The sequence below is a fragment of the Rhizoctonia solani genome, chromosome 6, assembly GCF_016906535.1.
Source record: "Rhizoctonia solani chromosome 6, complete sequence".
Lineage (NCBI taxonomy): Eukaryota > Fungi > Basidiomycota > Agaricomycetes > Cantharellales > Ceratobasidiaceae > Rhizoctonia > Rhizoctonia solani.
The window spans coordinates 833,301-847,003 of NC_057375.1; the positions used below are offsets into that span (position 1 = coordinate 833,301).

Consider the following 13,703-nt stretch of genomic DNA (forward strand, 5'->3'; position numbering starts at 1 on the left):
GGAATCTCCTGACCTCCCCCAAAGCGTCTTACTCTTTAGGCAATGCGGATATTCTTCTCCAGTGTTGAATAGATGATAGCCTGAGATAAGAGCGCCACACTTATGTAATTGGGGCTGCGATGGGCCCGGCTTCACGGAAGTTTGGTTACAATTCACGCCTGACTCTGTAGGAAATTACGGCCTAGTCTTTGTTTTCCCCGGAATTCTTCGAGACTTAATAGCCAAAAATAACAGAGTCTCCCACCGATCCTTTGAGCCATGCCATAACACGAAGCCAGGCATTCTAGTACACGTCTTCTCAAGATGTATGCTAAAGCACATATGGACCTTCCGCAGACCATCAACTACGATCCGCTTTTCGAAAGTTTCTTTTTCGTTTCACTTGCACTTACGTCACCTGGCTCCGTGTTATATCAGTACATTGAGAACCAAACACACAGCAAGTCCTATAACTATAGGAGATGCATGGGGGTGTGCATTCGGTTATTCACTGACACATCCCTCCTGAGTTTAACTTGCAGTAATGTTTACTTATATTATTCTCATCTTGTACGCCTCGATTTCTGCGCATGCTGATCGCTCTCTGTCACTCAAGATCGTCGCCCCGAGCGCTACCATTACTGATGTGGACAACTTTGATGTTGCTACAATCATATCTAACACTGGTTCAGAGACTCTGCGCTTGCTACGCGACCCTCGTTCTCCTCTCTCGGACCTGCCGACTGAGAAATTTGCGGTAGTGGACAGCAAGGGCACTCGTGCCGAGTTCAATGGCATCAGGGTACGTTATCATCCTCAGACGGACGCCAGAAGTGGACGCCCAGATTCTACCGTGGAGCTCAGTCCTGGAGAGTCGATCACAATAGAGCATAGTCGTGAGTAATCCTGAATGTACTAGACCATTTATAGCTCACAGTCGATGCAGTTGCCGGCGTCTATAACCTGACTTCTACAGGCGCTGGATTATACACAGTAGATGCTGCCAATTACTTCAGTGTCATTGAGGCCAATAGCTCACTTACAGCCCTGTATGCCAAAATTGTTACAGCTGAAGTCACTATCCTGGTACGTATAATATTTTATGCGTGGCGCTGATCGATACTCAAATGCGCACTATGCTATAGGGAAAGCTCGCTTCTATTAAGCACGATGTACCATCCCTTATGAACAAACGGGCATCTTACACCGGTTGTTCAATACAACAACAGGCTGAGATTACAAGTGCTATCTACTTTGCCCAAAGCTACGCTCGCGAGTCTCATACTCACCTGAAGCTCAACCCTTCTGGTTCAGCTCGCTATACCCGCTGGTTCGGAACATTTGGAAATGGTCGATACAATAAGGTCTTGGGTAGCTTTTCTGTAAGTAGATATTTGAACCCAGTATGTATAGATCTCTTACTCCAGAGTAGCGCCTTCTTACTTCACCCAATAACTGGACGTATGACTGTGCTACTTGCTCAGACCCAAGACTTTATGCATACGTCTATCCCAATAAATATGGGGTAGTCTACCTATGCGAATACTTTTGGAATGTGAGCCATTAGTATTTACTTGAAGGATAATCATTAACCTTGTAACAAGGCACCTGCCACTGGCCCTGGCTCTAAGGCCGATACCATCATTCATGAGGGCACCCACTTTTCCAAAATCCTAGGGTAGGTCTAGTTCCCAGTCTGTTTCACATGAAGTACAATATACTTACAAACGTACTCAGTACTCGAGACTATGCCTACGGTCAGCACGAATCTTTAGATCTCGCTCAATCTAGCCCCATCAACGCAGTTTACAATGCCGAGTAAGTAATCTGGTACTATCTGGTCATCCGGTGCTGTGGTTGCTTATGGAACCCGTTCATAGCAACCATGCTTTTTTTTCTGTCAACGCCTGAGATAATAATGGCAGTCAAGTCATCATTCAAATTGAACCGATTAAGTGTGGTCATAAAACCCTGAATAAGATATAGCTACGAGAGGTTAACCACTGCTGGCTTTATGCCCCGAATCCATTTTGCGGAATGGTGCTTCTAGGGCAGAATTTCGGGAATTTGGTCATTTTAATGGTTATGAAAACGTATAAGATAAATTATATTGGTAGAGGGTAGATGTATGCGCTTTGTGTTGATCAATACCAAAAGTATGGTGCTCTGTCAGATAACTTATTTATGAATGTCTTATCATCGTACAGAGGTGGCTTCACGGGATCCGTAATAGTCCGTAGAACCCATTTAAGATAAATGATCGTCTCTGACTGATTTCAAACGGTTCAAGGCATAATGCTGCTCTTTATTACCGCCAGATCATTCAATCCTGCATATTTCAAGAGTATTTAGTTATTATATGAGTAGGTGCATATGTACTATTTGGTCAAATACCCAGCCCCAGGCTCTCGAATGTGACAAACTTCCCGGTTTTGAAGCTCTCATTGGCCATGAGCCCAACTGCAAGTGCGTACGTCCCATCCCTCTCGTCTGCTGACTGTTTCGAGGCGTCTCCAGTGTCGAAAGTCTCGCCCGGCAAAGGTCCAAACAAGACATTGAGCATGCGCTTGTCGCCTCCTCCGTGATCCCCGTGTTCATATTCAACAGGAATTACTTGAGCTGGCTCCCAGAGGCGCTGCACTTTGACGCTCGCGTGGCCCGGGTTAGGTAGAGCGGCGGTGCCATGGATTTGCCCGCCGGTGGTTAAAGGATCGGAAGCTGTGCGGTGGGTGGATTCGACAACCTCGAGTTCCAAGCGGCCATGCGAGCCATTAAACATGACTCGATACCCCTAATATTATCATGAGTTGGCTATCGCTTTGAGAGTTAAAGTAAGCCCACCTCCCAGGGCGAGTACGCGGTCTAGGTAGACTGTGTTAGCCCCAAGTTAGATACCAGTATATTTGTCACCTTACCAGATGATATGATAGTGTGGCACCTGTATTATACTGCACCAATACGGCCATATCATCTTCAATGCCAATACCTGGGGCGAACACCTTCCCCAAATGCGTCAGCGAGTAATACGGGATAATATATCATTTTGACCTACATTCTGATCACGATGATATCCATCTTCCCCCTCAGCGTCGGCATAAATCTTCTTCAATGTTTCGTCATCTTCCAGGATGATGGCAAAGGGGTCATCCTTCGCTGCCGATTCTCCTCGTGCTCGTACATAGTCCTTTGCCCAACCATGCTCCTTTCCGGCCTTGTCGCCATAGAAAGCTAATCTTCCCATCCCAGCAACAGTCACGGGGTGGGCATCAATCCACCAATTTACGAGATCAAAGTGATGTCCTGACTTGTGAACCATCAAACCCCCGGAGTTGGTCTTTTGTCGGTGCCATCGTCTAAAGTAATCGGCTCCATGAACAGTATCCAGAAGCCATTCAAAGTGTACCGAAAGGACTATGACGCGGTCAGATCCGCTTTGGTCTTATTGGCAAAATCAGGAAGATCTACCTTTTCCTATCTTCCCCTCGGCAATAGTCCGCTTCACGAGTTCGTGGACCGGGTTGTACCTAGAGAACATTTGAATCCACTGGATTAATTATCAAGTTGAACGACCCACCGATAGTTGAATGTTACTGTCAAGTGCTGGCCCGTGCGTTGGACAGTCTCGAGGATTCTCCGGCACTTGTCTACATCAGTTGTCATCGGCTTCTCGGTGAGAACACGGACTGTCGGGTGAATATAAGATAAATATCATTATTGCAATGTTGGAAGAATACATACCCCCAGCCTCCAATGCGGGAACGATATATACATCATGCAACGCGTCCACACAAGTGACCACGAGAGTTTCTACCCCTTCTTTCGATAACATCTCTTTAAAACGATCAGGAGTATAAATAGGTACTTTCGGGGCGCCAAGCTGTACCAACAGCTCGTTGTAATAGTTGGCGCGCACCGAATTTGGCTCGCATATGGCTACAACTTGGGAATGCGGCCGGGATACAATGCCGCGCACAAACATCGCAGCGCGAGAGCCGGTGCCTACCAATGCGACGCGACCACCGAGAGGTCTAGAAGTTTCGTCTAAATTCGACATGACGAACGAGTGAGGATATCGGCGACTGGTCAGGAACCGACTTGAAGCTATTTCTTCAGATAAATCCTCTTCTATCCGCCAGGGACGGGATAAGGCGGCCCGAAGAATCAGGAACTCCGGGATATGGTCCGGTGAGCAAACGGAGTTGGCTGATCGATGGGGAAAGTGCATTGAGCTTCTAATGATGTTGACACGGTAAATTTGTATTGTGAATTATGCCGGTCTATTGTTTGGGGTTGGAGCCATCATTTAGAGATAAGTATAAAAAGAGAGTTGCACTTTTTATGTAGCGAGACATTTAAATCCAATATCCTTAGAAACGAGAGGCCTAGTCGTAAGTCTATTGTGGGTGAATGGCGGCTATGCTTCTCATTCTTAGACTAAGCGCCAGAAGTGTATGATCATGACGTAAGGTGATCGCAAAGGGGGATTGGACACAAGTCAACCCCGATGACTAACTGCAGCCCAGGATCTGTTACTATTGTTAATCAAATCGCACAAGGTCGATAAACATCCACTATGCTACAAAACGCTATAATTTCAAGCCTTGTAAACTATGCCCGAGGATAGTAGATCGACATTCAACGGCCAATTCCAGATAGGGAAAAACGGTGAATTTGCCGTGCATCCTGTGTAAATTTGGGCCCGACTCCAAGCGAGTTTGCATTGGGCAAGGAAGCACACAAACGGGTCCGTTTTCCTTATATTTCAAAGGCTATAGTTGTACAAATAGCCGGCCTGGTATACTGCTTTCGTGCTTATTAGCCTCGACTAAAGTGTGGGGAGACGCACCGCTCCTACGACTACCCCACAAGAGTCACTGATCGTCCGCTATGTCCAATCATCGAACCCCTCGCAGGAGTCGGTTGTTGGTGAGAAGCAAGAAGTAATTGAGATTGAACATAGCCCCGTCGTCCACGATGAGGCTGCTCCTAGTACAAGTAGGCCAAGAAAATCGACAGGCGGTCACGGAGACGCCGCACTTGCTATTCTTGGTGCATCTGACACTCCAGTGGAGATATCCCCTGAACAAGATGCTGCGGTGCTGCGCAAGGTTGACCGTTGGCTTGTGCCGGTAAAGTATTGTCATGCGCTTATTGGTCCACAACTAATTCGATCACATAGGTCATGCTCATGGTGTACTTTCTCCAGCAGCTCGATAAGTGGGTATCATTTATGCCAACTGGTTTCGCGGATCTGATTCGCAAGTATTTAGATCATCCCTTTCTTACACCTCAGTTTTCGGGATCGTTTCCGATACCAACCTGGTCGGGTCCCAGTATAGCTGGTTGGGCTCAATTGTTTATGTGGCCCAGCTTATCTGGCAGCCTGTCTCGTCGTATTTTCTCGTGAAGCTACCGGTGGGAAAATATTGTAAGTGTATTTATTCATCACCTCACTGGTAATTAGCTGAACTAGTCATAGTGTTTTTCAATGTTTTTATGTGGGGGGTTATTGTTGCTTCGACGGCTGCCGCACATAATTTTAGTGGCTTGATTGCGACTCGGTTTTTCTGGGAATATTTGAGGCTACCGTCGGTTGGTTGTGATTTTTATCTTAGAGAACGTCGTTCCTGAAACTTACTCCCAGCACCGTGCTTCATTACGATCACTCAGATGGTCAGTGCTATGCCCAATTTCAGCACCTGTTATCAAATTCTGAACCCATTGGTAGTGGTGGAGACGTAGAGAACAAACCATGCGACTTAGTCTTTGGATGGCCATGAATGGAGTGACAAGTATGGTGTGTACCATTAACATAGATTATTATAAAAAAATGTCTCTGAATTTAGCCTTCATTAGTTCGGATCTCTGATTGCATTTGGAATCGGGCACATTCATGGCTCACTCAAGCCATATCAAGTAAGTCTTTTATAAGAACAACGATCCCGGACGCTGTTTGATTGCTATACAGACAATATTTTTGGTGAGTTTGTAGCTCAAGAGAATACAGCGTTTACCTAACGGATGTGGTTCCAGTTTATTGGCCTCTTAACTCTAGTGTGCTCTCCCGTAGTATAGTGAGTTGTCTTGATCGAGAATAATTCAAGCTTCAACCAATGATTCCGACCAGCTTCGTTCTTCCCGACTCTCCTTCAACTGCGAAGTTCCTGTCACAGGAAGAGAAGGTGATTGCCCTAGAAAGACTACGTGCGAACAACCAAGGTCGGTCCATTGACACTGGTAACCAGCTTATCACCCACACGGCCTTTTTCAGGGACTGAATCTAAGAGTTGGGAGTGGGGACAGGTTCGGGAAGTTTTACAGACCCGAAGACCTATCTTTGGTTGGCGCTGCAGTTTGTATGCGCGTAGGTGAATAATCTACGCTAATTGTACAACTGCTGAAACTTGACTTCAGGCTGCCGTCAGGGGGTATTAGCACTTTCGGACCACTGATTATCAATGGTTTCGGGTTCAGTCAAGTAAGTCGCTAGTGTACTGGTAATCAGGTATGGTGCGGCTAACCATATTTCAGTTCCATACCAGTATGTTGTTCTAACCTTATAGACCCTCTCAGTATTTACGTTTATTACCATGATGGCCACAGTTTTATTAAACGTGAGTCTGGGCACCTAGATTTGATACAGAATATGTCTCATGATGTTCATAGAGCCCATTCGGCGCGTTCCAAGTCATAATCACTCTTGGATCGCTGCAATCGCACAAAACTTAAACTCAAGTGGCCGGTCCTCTTTTTCCTTACTCTTCCCCCTATCGCTGGAGCCTCGGCGCTGTACGTCTTGGGCCGCGAACCAGAGCTTAGAAACGAGTTATTAGGATGCTATTACGTTGTAAGTTCGTGCGCTCGTACAGTCGCAACATCCTTAAAGTGTCCGATTGTAACAGCTATCGTTTTTCACTGGTATCCAACCCATGCTTTACTCTTGGGCCTCGCAAAACACGGCAGGTCACACAAAGAAGACATGCACTACAGGTGAGTGATGTCTGCGATTCAATTTCAACTGAACTAACGAGCAAGACTACAGGCCTTATCTACGTTGCTCAATGCGCCGGAAATGTGAGTATTTGCGAGCAGGTGTCCCACTGGATATTAATCAATGATTACAGATTGTTGGACCTTTGCTCTACAAGACGACCGATGCACCATACTACCATCGTGGACTCATTGCCAAGCAAGTAGCCTCAGAACCCGCACCTGACTATTTACTCATATATGACCCTCACCTATCTAGTCTCATCTGTTGGATAATTCTAGCAGTTTTGACACCGTAAGTCCATATTAATTTAGTCTTACTTTTCGAGTTAATTGGATTTCCGACAGTGTCACTGCGCTCTATCTGGCTTTCTTGAACAAACAACATGCTTCAGCCCGTCGGCGCGCCGGGAAAAAAGCAGAGGTCATAGACACTTCATTGGAAGATTCAAAACATGCGAGACAGGCTGCTAAGGAGAACGAGAAGTCTGACGGTGATGAGAGCGAGGGCACAAAGAGACGCTTGAATGACCAGGCGTTCAACGATCTAACAGACCTTCAGAACGAGGATTTTATATATGTTTTGTAATTCTAGTATACTAAATACACGAAGGTCAGTGTTGAAGCATACAGGGTGCCTTGCTTCTGGGAATATCGTCTTTTTGATACTTCTCGCGAGTATCAAGTATATAAAGTGGCTTAAATATCGTTTACACCTTCACGTAAGCTTGGTCATGTCGTCATTGTCACGAGGAGCTGGCTCTCGGTTCGGCGTTAGTCCTAGGTTGGAAGTGGTCTGTCGGGCGTAGAAATTATTCCAACCGAGTCAAACTGATCCAGAGGTGAAAATCGGGCGAGTAGTTGTGCAGGAGTGTTGGTTTCAGGCGATGTATGTCTGTCTTTATATGGCGTATTACCTGGGAACATGATATATTTGGAACATCTGAGCGTATAACCAAGAGTCTTTATGGCGTCCGCTCTGATAGTCCACATATAGAACATGCAATTAAGGTGTTCACGCGTCTCATGAATGGAATCGAGCCAGGTCATGTTCCTGGTGGGTTCTTGCCTATTCCAATGTTGATCTGGAGTACAGGCTCTTCAGAAATATCGGGACGCTCAGAAGTTAGAGGTTTGCAGATCCACAGGATTCAGAAGCGTACTGGCGGAGCAATACCATACGTACTCGAAGGGCAACTCGAGTACAGTCTGGGGATCCCTACTGTATTCTGGGGCCACGATAGGTCTCTTTTCCCATTATGTTTTTACCCCATTAATGTTAATTCGCATAACCTCACAGGTCATAATTTAAGATCCAAATGCTATATCAAGCTCAGATAGACTTTCCATACGGTAAAATACACGTATACATTGTGTTCGATATGACAAGACTTAGATCAATACGGAAATCCCATCAACACCGTAAAGGGTTTCTGCAACTGGGTCAACGAAAACGCACAGGATTTTTTGGTCTTGATAATTTGGCTGAATCAGACGGCAGGTTTCTTCCTCCTTCGCAAGCCGAAATCGGCGATTGCTTTCCAAAAGTTTTTGTAACTTCGGACGGATGGTTCGCCACTCTATTTCACCGCTACTCAGCAACTCTGTTAGGTGAGCATCATTTGTGCTCACCATCGTTAGACAGAAAGTTGCGCTTGTTAAGTATCTTACACCATTCCTGGCGCCACGGAGAATCCCAGGGAAAATGAAGATCCTCCTGCACAATTTGAAAACTATCGATGCACCTACGCTGGATCCTAGAAGCCAAGGTCGTACCGTTAGAAATAGGACATATATAAAAACTACGAGCTAGATACCCTACGTACTCTTCTTTTCGCTCCATTTGATTCGTCTTTCTTTCCCAAGCGATTGCGTTTTCAAAGAGCTCAAGCGCACGAATGATCCTTTCAGATTGCTAAAAAGGAGAATATTGCGTATGCCAACTTGCTAATTTGGGTACTATGTTCGTGGAAGCGTACCTTCCTCCGCTCCAATACTATCGCCATAATTTGTTTCTGCAAGTCCTCTACTGCACGATCACCTTCAAACTTTACCCTCTCGAATGCTTTGATAACTTCAGCCACGTTGGATTTCAAAACGCAGGCATCTGGAAGTTGTCCCCGTTTGCCTTTCCCAAACACTAGTGGAGTGAACCTGAGTTGTTTTCCAGGCCTCGAATGTGTTACCACTTGCCATTAGATTTATGGAGGTATTCGCGGATATTAACAGGTACTTCTTGCGTATTAACTAGATTCACAAGGCTTCAAACATATTAGTACGTTCGCTGGAAATCTATCAAGGTAGAGTTTCCCCACCGTTGCTTTTGGCAAGAGGCGCAAAGTCTTACAAGGAGGATTAGATCCATCTGAGGTTTCTTCGTGGTCCCACAAGCCTAACAAAGATTGAGCATCACGATCAGCAGAGAATATTGCTTGTATCCGTAGTTTGCTTACGGTACAACAACCCGAGAAAAGAACCTGAGAGTATTGAGGCTCCGTAAAACCCGGAGGACAAGGGGGCAGATTCTGGATATTCTTCAGAACATCCTGCCAAAGAGATTTGCGTGACTTAGACATGAAACAACTCCGGAGTGATTTGCACGTCCAGGAAAGAGAAAGCAGGTCTCCGGGCCAAACATGTCGGCAGATCTGAGACGTAGGTATTGAGCGACGACGTATAATTTCAGAGAAATATACTATGCTACCTCTATCAATAACTCGACCGGGAGGTCTGTCATAGTTGCATTGGCACGTTTTTGACGTTTGTTTGGACGAGCAATTATGTTGTTGTCCCTTCCGCCATATTCAGAGTCGACATCCACTTGTTGTGGATCAGTGTGAGTATGAGAAACAACACTCCTCAGATACAGTGTGACCACCCACTGCAGGACTCAAGAGGCAGGCCCTCACAACTCCAAATGGGTTCAGGGTTCGAAATTACTGTGACAAATTTCCGGTTAATTTGTGACAGTGCATGCGCTATTATATACGAGTAACTTACCACCGTATGTATTTGGGTTTGCAACCATGGGTTGGGATCTACCCGTTAATAATCGATCGAGACGAAGTATGGAGGCGGAGTTGCTTAGCCAAAATACTGGAAATAGAAGACATGCACTCGCCTTTTCTTACAATGTTTCATACCCCGATGATGATTCTGTAGGACAATGGGAGTCTCAAATTGTGATGAGGTGGCGGGGTGGGGAATGAGGTGGCTAATCTGATCCAATAAATTTATAGTGACATCAGAAAGTGCCCACGTTGCAACAGCCTGCCTGGGAAAGGCCGAATTCCCTCGAGCTGTCTATATGCGGAACCCTTATCACGTGAAGCTCTGCGGGAAGGCCATACATAGGGTTCTAATAATTCCGAAGCTAATGTCGTATTATAGTTTGCCAATAAATTATAAATATTACGAGGAAAGTCGCGTCGAGAAGATACAAGCTGAGGGGCTACCATGTTGAAAAGAGGGATTCATTAGTACGACCCTATTGTCAAAATATATGCGCTCGTATACATTTCATGGTTTCAATTTTCGTTCAGTGGTACATTTTCAGCTGTATCTTCCAAGGAACTTGGCTTCTACAACACATTCTCTCAATAAAACACTTTGTGCACTTGAGTTTACGCCTCTCTTCCAATCAGCAACCATCGATGCAGCTTCAAAGGGATTGATACTGTCGTCTCGTGTCCCAATAGTGAGGTGCAGTCGGTTCGTAATACTCTCGGGTATAGTTTCGACGACCTCCTCGGCCAGTTGACGGTGCACGTCCTCAAATTCTCGATGCATTTCAATCCTGGAGACGGAAAGCGCCATGACATCGTTATTCCAAATAATGTTATTGAACGTCACTCTGAACGTCGGTTCGATTTCTCCAGCAGACTTTTGTAGTGCCAAGCAACGTTCCCAGAGTGACACCGAGTCTTGCTTCTCCTTGACGTGAATTAAAGTGACGTGCGGACGATCAGCGACCCGCTTGTTGCTAACAAGATCTGACCACATTTTTGCCCCGGAGTCTGGTGCATCCTCTTCCTCGAAATAGTTGCCAATCAACTTTTCGACATTGATATCTGGAACCAGAGCAAAATATCGAGGTGGCTTTGGGGCGGCTTTCTTTGCTCCTGTTGACTTGACTGTGTAAGACCGAGCGATAGCACAGGCTTCGTTGATCTTCTTGTCGTCAGGAATTTCCAAGTCAAGGATCGGAGAGATACCTGAGATCGCCCGTTTGACAGCCTGCTCGAGAGTATCGGTATATTCCATGTCTATTATATCATCTACCTCTTCAGCTTCTACTTCCTCGAATGAGTTGAAAAATTGGCTAATTACGCCTCGATGACTCTCTTGTTTATCTGCGTGCAAGGATTGATGATTGTCACCACGAGCTACGACACGGTCGGAACAGATGTCGCTGATCACTTTGGGGGTATCGCTAAATACCCATTGAAGTGCAATGATATGTCCCTTTTCACGATATTTTCCCTTGAAATCGTATTTTAGGCTATCGCGTAGATGACGGAGATGATTGTTTCTGTCAGAGCCAATTGTAAGTGACCGTTCATGTAACTAAGATTTCCTATCACTTACCTGTCAGCAAACACAACGTCGTGATTCCTGAACAACTCCAACACGTTTTTAACAAATTGAGGTCCGGTTTTTTTCTGTTTCACGTCATCGCTCTGAGTGTGCCCAAACCCGTAAATGTGCTGAAGTGCAACTGCTACCGCCGTTTTTCCTGGCCCATGTTAGGCAAAGGATGATCGGGATAGTTGTATGCGCTTACCGCTTCCAGGAATAGCAACCGGCACAAGGATCGTCTTATGAGAACCGTTGTAAGGTATACCATTTTCCAAGCTTGACTTATTGCCCTCTTTTTTTAGAACGTCCTTCCCTTCGGGAGTTTTACACCATTCAAGGAATCGCTCCCGTGCAGCAATAATCCCGTGGCCTTCATTGAATCCAGCGAGCGATTTTGGATTATGGCGGATTTGGTCTTCTACCCAATGGTGGTATGCACGAGTTTCCGGACGACGTAGCATATGGCTGGGTAGCTGAGCCGCCCGTAGTTGCCCCTTATTTTCAGCAGCGAGCATTTTCTTGGTGAGCTCTCGCCATTCACGATACATCAAGTAAGGCTCCTCGAACTTGATCTTGAAGAAGAATGTAGATCCAGGCGAATACGGAGGTGGGGTAGATTGTTCTTTCTTGTCGGTAATTCGTTCTCCCCTGGTACCACGATATGCTTGGACGAGCGCAGGTGGTCTATCAGAAACTGCAGTTCGCACGACAAACCCTTCCACAGCTTCTCCATGCCATGTTCCAGTTTTGGCAATGCTGTCTGTAAATTTCTTCACTTCTTCAATAGTATCGAATGTGATGGCTGGTGTTGCGATAAATCCCCATTCTTCAGCAAACGCAACAACTTCATCATTTCCAAGCGTGCTGAATTCTACTCGTCGTTCGTTGAGGCCATGGAGATGCAGGCCTGTCTTGTCCTTGGGATATGGAAGAACATGCTCTTCGAAAGAATCATCGCAGAGCTAAGCCGGCCAAAAATGAGCCGACAACCACATGACGGAGCGCGCTACTCACCTCCGCAACTGCAGTCAGGTTCCGGTCAAACAGTGTCTTGGCAAAATCCTTCCTTGTCTTTCCCACACTTTTAAGATGTTTCTCTAGCCATTCTTCTCCTTTCTGCGCATGGCTCACCGATGCGCCTTCGATATCTCCTAGGGCGTGTTTCGAAGTTACGATGAGCTCGGTAGGCGTTAGGGCCGCCATAAAAATGATGCATCCGTTACTTTTGAGAGTGAGAGTGTATGGAGAGGTCGTGTGGATCTCCAGGGCCTCCCACTGAGAATTTCATGAGACGAACGAAGCAAACAAGTGTAATTCGAGCATACTCACAGTATTCCATTTGACTTCGTTCATATTGAAAAACTTATCGTATCCCCTCACCACGATCTGATCTTTTCCAGCTCCAGGTGCTCCCTCGGGGTCATTCTCATGCCCTCTCGCAGGGACCCAGCGTGTAAATAAGCCGCGAGCAAGCGTCGGAAACGGACATGGCGACTTGGTATACATCCACTCAGTCATCTTCCAACTTGTCAACTCGATAGACTGGCCGGCTATGGTATACTTCTTTCCCCGAATCAGTTTGGGCTGTTTTTTGGCGAGAGATCGAAGTTGTCGAATCAGAGCAGAGTCGTCAGGTTGAGAAGGAGGGATAACTTCGTCAGTATCAGACAGGTTTAATTTGTCAATCTTGACTTCATCAACGTCATCTTTAATATCGTCGGACTCGCGGCCTTCGTAACGCGACGGCGCCATACCAAGAGAATAGCTATGGTTTAAGGATGGAAATCGAGATCGCCGACGAGAGCCAACTATGAACCCGAGGGCAGACAAGAGGGGAGCACAAGTGTGGATTGACCGGGTCAGAGCCGCCAGAAGTGAACAATTTATACAGATGGGACCCCCGTTCGAGTCACCTAGTTGGGTATGAGTCAAACACACTAAAGCGGTGCAAGGGTGGTGGTGGTCGAGACAAGCTTGGAATGATCATAACCCAGGTAAATAGTCGAGTCATCAAGTATCGTGATATCATTTTCCATGTACGATTAATCAAATGAAGTAAATAAAAACAACACGTATCGACGACCAACCAGAGCAAGCAAGTAGGAATAGTAACAGGTAAAATGAAACCTTGGATATAAAAAAGGCAGCCACAATCT

The 13,703-nt window shown here is 46.0% G+C and overlaps 4 protein-coding genes across 4 annotated transcripts; 2 read left to right on the top strand and 2 right to left on the bottom strand.

The window, feature by feature from the left end:
* Positions 1–523: 523 nt before the first annotated feature.
* RhiXN_05723 (peptidyl-Lys metalloendopeptidase) lies at positions 524–1,801 on the top strand (the record flags this gene model as incomplete). Its single annotated transcript, XM_043325539.1, has 6 exons — positions 524–875; positions 926–1,065; positions 1,125–1,361; positions 1,412–1,534; positions 1,584–1,657; positions 1,717–1,801. The coding sequence occupies 6 exons, from the start codon at positions 524–526 to the stop codon at positions 1,799–1,801; spliced, it is 1,011 nt and encodes a 336-aa protein (XP_043180971.1).
* Positions 1,802–2,365: 564 nt separating this feature from the next.
* On the bottom strand, positions 2,366–4,033 carry RhiXN_05724 (oxidoreductase yteT; the record flags this gene model as incomplete). The annotated part of the gene is made up of 7 exons (XM_043325540.1): positions 2,366–2,770; positions 2,821–2,841; positions 2,895–2,978; positions 3,032–3,390; positions 3,445–3,503; positions 3,554–3,662; positions 3,718–4,033. 7 exons carry the CDS (start codon positions 4,031–4,033, stop codon positions 2,366–2,368), a joined length of 1,353 nt encoding a protein of 450 aa, XP_043180972.1.
* Positions 4,034–4,589: 556 nt separating this feature from the next.
* RhiXN_05725 (major facilitator superfamily transporter) lies at positions 4,590–7,558 on the top strand (the record flags this gene model as incomplete). The annotated part of the gene is made up of 22 exons (XM_043325541.1): positions 4,590–4,666; positions 4,811–5,108; positions 5,159–5,196; positions 5,250–5,407; positions 5,459–5,575; positions 5,624–5,652; positions 5,708–5,776; positions 5,836–5,895; positions 5,948–5,959; positions 6,013–6,053; positions 6,107–6,198; positions 6,251–6,282; positions 6,333–6,343; positions 6,394–6,457; positions 6,511–6,520; positions 6,583–6,593; positions 6,646–6,666; positions 6,716–6,826; positions 6,882–6,969; positions 7,022–7,053; positions 7,104–7,264; positions 7,318–7,558. The coding sequence occupies 22 exons, from the start codon at positions 4,590–4,592 to the stop codon at positions 7,556–7,558; spliced, it is 1,773 nt and encodes a 590-aa protein (XP_043180973.1).
* Positions 7,559–8,361: 803 nt separating this feature from the next.
* RhiXN_05726 (tRNA ligase) lies at positions 8,362–13,299 on the bottom strand (the record flags this gene model as incomplete). The annotated part of the gene is made up of 11 exons (XM_043325542.1): positions 8,362–8,549; positions 8,602–8,726; positions 8,796–8,884; positions 8,949–9,109; positions 9,317–9,617; positions 9,674–9,789; positions 10,587–11,500; positions 11,557–11,704; positions 11,753–12,509; positions 12,562–12,822; positions 12,877–13,299. The coding sequence occupies 11 exons, from the start codon at positions 13,297–13,299 to the stop codon at positions 8,362–8,364; spliced, it is 3,483 nt and encodes a 1,160-aa protein (XP_043180974.1).
* Positions 13,300–13,703: the final 404 nt, after the last annotated feature.